The sequence below is a fragment of the Apteryx mantelli genome, chromosome 22 (assembly GCF_036417845.1).
Source record: "Apteryx mantelli isolate bAptMan1 chromosome 22, bAptMan1.hap1, whole genome shotgun sequence".
Classification (NCBI taxonomy): domain Eukaryota; kingdom Metazoa; phylum Chordata; class Aves; order Apterygiformes; family Apterygidae; genus Apteryx; species Apteryx mantelli.
This window is the reverse complement of record NC_089999.1, coordinates 13,359,621-13,367,511: the sequence shown is the minus strand read 5'-3', so window position 1 is coordinate 13,367,511 and position 7,891 is coordinate 13,359,621. Positions and strand designations below refer to the sequence as shown.

The following is a 7,891-nucleotide window of genomic DNA, read 5'->3' as shown; positions in this document are numbered from 1 at the left end:
GCAGTGCCCCCAGGGGACGAGGCCCCCCGGGACCAGGCCCCAGGCAGTGGCCCCCCCCCTCCCCACGGCGCGGCCCCTCAGGGCAGCGGGGGGCCCCCGCCCCCCCCCGGCGCCGCCCCGCCCCCGCCCCGCGCCGCCCCGCCCCGCGCCGCCGCGCGGCATTCTGGGATGAAACAGGATGTAGGCAGAGCAGCGCGGGCGGACGGGCCGGGGCGGCGGGCCGCGCCGCGGCGCAGCCAATGGGGGCGCGGCGGTCGTCGCGGCGCAGCCAATGGGGGCGCGGCGGGCCGCGCGCCGCAGCGGGCGGGGCGGTATTTGAGCGCGGCGCGGCGGCGCGGCGCAGAGCGCTTGGCGCGGCGCACGGAGCGGAGCGGAGCAGGCTGAGGCGAGCGGCGCGGTGCGCGGGTCCGGGCCTCCTCCTCCTCCTCCTCCTCCTTTTCCTCCTCGGTGCCGTGCCTCGCCCTCCCGGGGTGGCCCTGTCACTGTGAAGGTGAGCGACGCCCGCCGCGCCGCGGCCTCGGGGCGCCGCGCCGCTCCTGGCGCCGGCCGCTCCGTGCCTGAGGCGGCGGCGGGGCCGCCCCGGGCGGGGGGGGAGCAAGGAGGGGGGGGTCGCGGCTGCGGGCGGCTCTGCCCTGCGCTGACGGCCCCGCTCGGGCTTCGCCCTGCCCCGGTGGCCTCGCCGCCGCCGGGCGTTACCGGCCCCGCTCCGGGCAAGGTCACCGCCGCCCCGGGCGCCCCTGGAGCTTCCCCGGTGAAGGTCACGCGTTCCTCCAGCCTGCACATGCGCCTGGCTCCTGGGAGCGTCTCCGGGGCCTGCTGCCCTGCTGAGGGAAGGAGCGAGCGCTGGGCTTGTGCCTCACCCCGCTCCTGCCGGGGGTAAGGGGTGGGTGCTGGGCTGTGCCTCCTCCCTTCCCGAGGCGCCTCCCCCCCCCCCCCCCCCGCTGCCCTGGTGGGGGAGGGGATGAGTGCTAGGCTGTGCCTTACCCCTTTCCTAAGGCCCCCCCTGCCCTGGTGGGGGAGGGGGTGAGTGCTAGGCTGTGCCTTACCCCTTTCCTAAGGCCCCCCCTGCCCTGGTGGGGGAGGGGGTGAGTGCTAGGCTGTGCCTTACCCCTTTCCTAAGGCCCCCCCTGCCCTGGTGGGGGAGGGGGTGAGTGCTGGGCTGTGCCTTACACCCAAGGGTTCATCCTGCCCCGGGGGTGGTGCAGGGGCTGCGTCCTTCTCTTTTTCTTTTAAGGCCCCATCCTGCCCTGAGCTGGGTGAAGGAGTGATTGCTGGGACTGTATTCCCCCCCCCCAACCAGGCCTCATCCTACCCTGGAGGGGAGGGTTGGGTGCTGGAGCTGTGCTTCTGCTGCTCTGGAGCAGGTGCTGCCATTTCCCCATACAGGGCTGGGCTTGGGTGGCAAGACCCTGAGGGCCGACCGTGGCTTGCGGTTCGGGGATTAGGTGTGTGCTTGGCAGTGCTGGGCTGCCTTGCAGGGGGAGCGCCTCTAACAGCATGGGGGCTGAGTCAGGGCTGGGGCCCCTCTCTGTGGTCTGCGGGTCAGCGTAAGGGGTGGCACATGGGAGCCGTAGCAGGCGCAGGGACCCTCCTTCCAGCAGCGCAAGCTGCAGCCGCCAGCCAGCCCCTGTCATGGCAGGCCTGCAAAGGCCACTCTGCCCTGGAGCAGTGCGGTGCTGGGGAGGGCAGGCTGGCCGGCACTTGCAGATCTAGTGATGGATAATCATTTTTCTCCTCTCATACTGTTGGGCCTTGGTGGTGTGGGCCTGCGCTGAAATGCCCCTGGCCTAAACAACAAAGAAGCAAAATGCTTTCTGCAGGTTGCTTGATGACTGGCTGTGTAATGGTAAATGCCCTCTGAACTCAGTATATAGCAGGGGCATGTAAAGGCCTGATGTGCTTGAGACCTCAAAAACACCCTCTTTTCTTCCTAAAGAGGCTTTCCTAGAAAAAATGACCCCAAAGTGAATTTCTGCTGCTTTCCTTTTGCTGTGCCCTGGACCCCCAGAAGATTTTCTCTGAAGGAAACCAGTCTTCTGGGTAGTGAATCTAAATCCAGAGGCAGTTGATTTGGCTTTTCTTCATTATGTTTTGCCCTGCCAGGGTTGTTTCTGGGCCATAGGCTAAAACCCACTGGTTTAAATCACAGCACAGAAGGAAACAAACTGACTGGAAATGTTTTCCTCAGAGCTGTGATAGAGGCATGTGCTCTCTATTGGCATTTGAGCTCAGTTTCTGTCATTCTTCCTGATGTTATTAGTGTATGCTAATAGCAGTGCTCTATTAAACATTGTATCTAAAATGTATAAATTAAGGTCGCAATTGAAGTCTTCAACTGCAGGCAGAGTAAAGAATTGAAGTATTGTAATCATAGGGTTGCAATTATGTAACTGGATTCTCTTTCTCTGGTTAGCAGGCTCATTTAATTGCTGTAACAAAGCTACTCCTTCAGTTTTCTGGGACTGTTCCAGGAAGCAATCATTGCAGCAGATTTTCTCCACTCATCAGTGGAGCTAAAAATGTGTAGTTTCACTACTTCAAAACATCTTTGGTAGTATAGCTCAAGACTTGCAGCACTGTAGAAGAGTTTAGTAAACTTAATGGTGCTCTCCAAGCTTAATTGGAGGCACTCTTTGCCATGAAAAGGCTTAGTCTCACAGTTTTAATGTACTCTGGCAAGTACTGCTGCCAAGGTGACCAGCAGTGGTCCTTCTCAGCCCAGGCCTTCTTTCCCTGATTAGGCCCCCCAGATAACATGTGCCTTGCTGGCTGGGCCTTGTGGGGTTTGGGAGCAACAGGCCTGGTGTCCTAAGTGGGGGTTGGAGCATGCTGGCCAGCAGTAGGACTGCAGAGGGCTGCTTTGCTAGTGCATGCATTTGGGACCTTTGCTGGAAGCAGGGCTGGGATTGCAAAGTAACCCACTTGCTGTGGCAATATGAACTGCATGGGAAACTTCCCAGTGCTGAACACCTCCCTGAAAAGGCCATGGAAGACCTGCATGTAAACAGCTCCACACTGACTGGTACAAAACACCTTAGCCCCCTTCACCCTGTGAGGTAGTTAAATGCTTAGCTCAAATGTGCCACTTCCTGGTTTCTTAAAGGATGTGCAGTACTGGCACGCTGTTTTCCAGGACCTGTGTTGTGGCTCATGTGCAGAGGGAGGAAAACTGGAGGCCATTTCCTAGGGCCCTGGCTGTGCCAGCTCTGTGGTGGGGCTTCCTTCCCCTTGCCTGTGTGCCTAGGCTGCAGCGTGGTGTTAACCTGTTCCTGGCTTCTCAGACCTGCTTTGTTCCATGTGAACTGCTGAAGTCTAGATTTCAGTGGCAAACCAGTGGTGAAGTGAGGGAATGACAGGCTGGATGTGGAAGAGCTCTCATTCTAGGCTGAACTAGCAACATAACTGCAACTCTTAGCATGGGGTGAAATAAAAGCATTGCTGCTGTTTAACATGCTTCCTGAGCCTTGGTGTTGGAGACAGGCAGTCTGGGGTCTCTTGCTTGCAAGGTTCTGAACAGATGAGGCTGGTGCACCTGGAAGGCAAACTTGGCTGTAGTTTATTGAAGTACAGGAGGGCTGTGTCTCTCTGCGGATCCTGTCTCCTCCCACCCAGTAAGCTTTTTCTGCATGTGTTTAATGCAGGTGGTGGTGTTGGACTCTCTGGTCTAACCTCCAGGCTGTGCCAGTGCCACAGTGTTCCAGCTGTAAGGAGAACCCTCATCTGGGACTACTGTAGGCTGCCCTGAAAACCTCGCTCGGGGTACAATAGGGGTTTTGTAGTGTTAGCTTGTGACACAGCCTGCCATAGAAAGGACAACCTCTGATGCACTGGAGAACTCTCCTCTCTTGGGAAGAGATTAAAGGAATCTATGTTCTGCCTTAGGTTCACAATGTCTGACAGAAAGGCTGTGATCAAGAATGCGGACATGTCCGAGGACATGCAGCAGGATGCTGTAGACTGTGCTACACAGGCAATGGAGAAGTACAACATAGAAAAGGACATTGCAGCATACATAAAGAAGGTAACGAAGGGGACAGGGGGCTGCTCTGGCTGAGACTTACTGAAGCACTTCTGTATGTGTGCCTGTCATGGGTCTGAGTGTCTGTCTGAGACTTCATAGCTCCCTGTTTGGAGGGAGAAAATGCTTTTTTTGCTGCTTTACTACTATTGCCAAGAGTATGGAGTGACTTCTACAAGGTCAGAGGAAAGCTATGGCAGAGTGGGGCCTGGTCTGTTGCTCTGGCAGGCTCTGAGTGAATGGCATGACTGCTGTCCCTCTGGATTTGCCAGCCTAGAAAGAGCTGGCTGCAGTTGCTTGTTAGGACTTGTTCCACAGATGCTGCTGCTTAAACTTGACTTGCAGTAACAGTGCAGGGGTGGGATTACTCTGAAGTTTCACTCCGAAGTGGGTGTGCTGCCTAGCCTGGGCTAAACGCAGCTGTGCATGTGTAGTTCTGTTCCGCCATGTTTCTGTCATTGTGGTGGGTGGGTATGGAGGAGGATGGGGTCTTGTGTTAGCCAGCAGGATTGTGTGGAGATGCTGCTTTAAAAGCAGTGCAAGTTGTCCTGACTCACAAGGAGGTGCCTGTTTACAGGAGGCCACCGGCTTCAGTCACATGCTTGATAGTGTCTGGGGAGTTGTCGGTTCCCTCTGTGTAGCCACTTCTCCCTGTGGTCAGGCAAAGTGCTTTTGAGGGAGGAAAATGTGATTACCTAGGTCATGCAGTCCTGGCACCTGGGCTAGTTTGAGTCTTGCTTGTAATCTAAGCTTGAATATAAAGGATTCAAAGGTGTCTTATAACTTCCCAGATCACTTTGATCTGATGAGGCAAGACTTATCTCAAAGTGCTTGGGGCAGTGCAGCCTATACAGTGAATGCAGCAAAAGACTTCCAAAAGTTTGGCTTTATTTCCTAAGAGTGTGTGTTGGGAGGAGGGAAGCAATAATTTGATGCACCTTCATGCCCTGGCAAGAAAGCTTTTCCTTACTTCAAAGGCTACCTGCAAAGAGCTTAAACTGACTTGCTGCTGTGTGAGGACTAACACTTGATTTAATCTTTGATGTTGAGTCTGTTCTTCTGGCTGTGTCTCAGGGGTGGGAAGGGTATTCTTGGGAGATGTGTATCAATTAGAGGGAGGAAAATGGTCTTTAACCCTTCTGTTCTCCCTGCCAAAAAAGAAAAGACTAAGCCAGCATTCAGCTTGCTCACCTCTGACCTCTCTTAGGTCTTCACATGCTGTCTGGCCTATGAATTTGCCTGCTCGTTCTTGCTGCAGATTCTTTCTCCTTTGTGAAGGAGAAGGGTCCTAAACAGTAGAAGCCAGACTTCCTTTTTTAGGTGACCTTTAAGCTCAAATGCCTTGCTAGAGCAGACATGCCAAAATCTTTTTTTATTTTTTTGTGAGTGGGCTTGGAATGGGAGAGGAGAAATGTTCCCTTGAGCTAGCCTACATGCATGGCTTGAATAGCACTTTACCAAGGAGAGCTCTTAAATCTGCTCTTTCTGCCCAGGGCTGGTGTGTGTGCAAAGTCTTAAGAGATGATTTACTTGTAGCAGATCACTCAAACAATCCAGTGCAGAGGTCTAGCTTGTCTCAGTCAGGACCTCCCTTAATACAATAGTGTCTTGCAATGGGGAATCTAAAGACGCTGCGGGTGGGAGGAGAAGCATTAGTGTATGAACAGAACCAGCTAAGAATCTGTGCTTAGAACTATTTTCATGTGGGCTTTCTTGGCCTTAACGCCTCTATTCTCTGTTTCTTCAGGAATTTGACAAGAAATACAACCCAACTTGGCACTGCATTGTTGGCAGAAACTTTGGCAGCTATGTAACACACGAGACAAAGCACTTCATCTATTTTTACTTGGGTCAGGTTGCAATTCTTCTCTTCAAGTCTGGATAGGAAGTAGGAGCAAGTGAAATTTGGACTGTAATGCACTGATGGCTGAAGCCACGACTCCCTTTAACATGGCTATGCCGCTGCATGGACTGTATACTATATTTAATGTGTATATGTTGCAGTAAAAATCTACTTCTGTTTAGTTGCCTGGGAAGAAGGCGGCATTTTTTGTTACTGCTTTTTTGGTTGTATTGCACTAGGAAAACCTGTAAATGCTTAAACAATGGCCTTTACGTGGGAAGAAATAAAACTATTCCACAACAGCTCCCTCAGTGGTAATTCCTTCTTTGACGCTGGGAAAACTTCTTTGGGCAGACCAAAAAAGACCCTGTTGACTTCCTTATCAAGTTTTTAGACTGTTACTCTTGAAATGAGGAGCCATGCCAGTGTGAGCCTCTACCCACCCTGCAGACTGTAGAGAGCTGGCTCTCCCAGTAACCTCAGTGCAGGTACTTAGACCTTCCCTGAAAGTTGGTAGGGTGGCTCTTGTTAATGGGGTTTTCATCTAAAAGTTGAACTCCACCTTGGACTGTGATAAACACTCGCAGCTGGCACCCTCAGTGTTCTTTTTTCAGTGCCCATCACTGTATTTTTGGCTCTGCTGAAACATACTGAGCTAGACTTGTAAGCAACTCAGCTTGGTCTAGAAGACTTCAACAAACATCCCCTTTGAGTTGCTGGTGTGGAGCAGAAAGCAGCATGCTGTGGCTGAAGTCTTTAGACCTTGCTGCTAAGATCTAAGGCTGGCCATGTGGCCCATCCCCCAAATGGACTAGGCTATCAAATTGGTGACTACTGACAACAGCTTTATTTGGCATATTCTTAGCCAGTTGTCTCAACACTGCCTTAACTTGATGCTCTCCTTAAAGCAAGCTAGTCATGTGGAAGACTTGTAAGTGGCCACTGTCTCCTTTTATTTTCTGTAGCTGATAAGCTATTTCTGGAGGACTGTCCTCCATGTTCTGATATCTGCTTTTGTTCTTAAAGCACAGTACCAAGAAGTTAAATTTACATGTGATGTTTGTGTGAAGGAAACTCATGTGACATCTGCTTCAAAGGCAGAGAAAATGTCTTGGTCTCCAATAGGTTCAGCAGTGATGTTGTCTTAGTACGTACTGATTCTTGGATTAAACTGCAGGAAGTTATTTTATCTGGGTGGGAGAAATCCTGAAGGACAAAAATGCTGTGTGATGGCTAAGTAAATGTCTGGTGCTTGCAGTAAGGTCTATTTATTGGTTTGTTAACTAATACATAGACAATCATTTGGCTGGTGAGCCTGACTCATGTCTCTGGGATGAACTTGTGGTGTTGGTAACAAGCCATTGCTTTTAATCACTACTGGGGGGAAAGGGCAGAGTGAGGGAGCTATTCATTGTGAAATGACTTGATGACCCAGGTTGACTACTTCCTGAAGTAAAAGTCCTTGTCTCTGTGCAAAATCCAAAGTATGCCTAATTTTGTAATATTGATAGAATCATGTTGTATCTAGAAAGAATGTAGCTGTCATAACTTCATGTTGATGGAAATGTCTGCACTGGGGGTAATGTGCCTTGGACTGTCTGGGGCACCCTTGTGGTCTTGTCTATTCAGAACTCCACTCTTGATCTGAAAGGATTGTTTTGGGTTCATTTTGTTTTTTTTTTCCAAGCATGAGTCTAATGTGAACCTGTTCACAGTCTGTTGTGGAGCAAGATATGTTCCCTTCATAACTGCAATGGCTCAAATACCATTTATTTTTTTCAAACATTAAAGGTGAATTGACACATTTCAACAGCCTCTAGTTTCTTCATTGCTAGCTGTCCAAAGCAAAAAACATTTGTCCAGAGTAAGCGAGCTGCAAGTTCTTTGGCCTGGATGATGCTGCTGATCCAAAGGAGGCAGGTTCATAGAGGGGGAGAAACTCAACCTGAACAGCGTTTGTGTCCCATCTGTGCTGGTGCTGACCTCCAGCTTGGCTCAAACACCAAACCAGAAGGATGGATCCTGGGGTG

General features: G+C 51.8%; 1 protein-coding gene across 4 annotated transcripts; it reads left to right on the top strand.

Annotated features, from left to right (window-relative positions):
• The first annotated feature begins 352 nt into the window (after nucleotides 1–352).
• On the top strand, nucleotides 353–7,671 carry DYNLL2 (dynein light chain LC8-type 2). 4 transcript variants are annotated; one of them, XM_067309640.1, is made up of 3 exons: nucleotides 353–490; nucleotides 3,883–4,021; nucleotides 5,766–7,671. In XM_067309640.1, exons 2-3 carry the CDS (start codon nucleotides 3,890–3,892, stop codon nucleotides 5,901–5,903), a joined length of 270 nt encoding a protein of 89 aa, XP_067165741.1. In that variant the 5' UTR covers nucleotides 353–490; nucleotides 3,883–3,889; the 3' UTR covers nucleotides 5,904–7,671. The 4 variants fall into 4 exon arrangements, with proteins under 4 accessions (XP_067165741.1, XP_067165743.1, XP_067165742.1 ...); XM_067309642.1 differs by having other exon boundaries at nucleotides 363–385; XM_067309641.1 differs by lacking the exon at nucleotides 353–490 and adding an exon at nucleotides 1,284–1,364.
• The last annotated feature ends 220 nt before the right edge of the window (nucleotides 7,672–7,891 follow it).

Excerpts from the sequence above, each read along its gene's own strand:
- DYNLL2 (XM_013949043.2), top strand. The coding sequence starts at position 3,869 with ATGTTCTGCCTTAGGTTCACAATGTCTGACAGAAAGGCTGTGATCAAG. Across the intron at positions 4,022-5,765 it reads TTGCAGCATACATAAAGAAG|GAATTTGACAAGAAATACAA; the intron begins GTAACGAAGGGG and ends CTGTTTCTTCAG.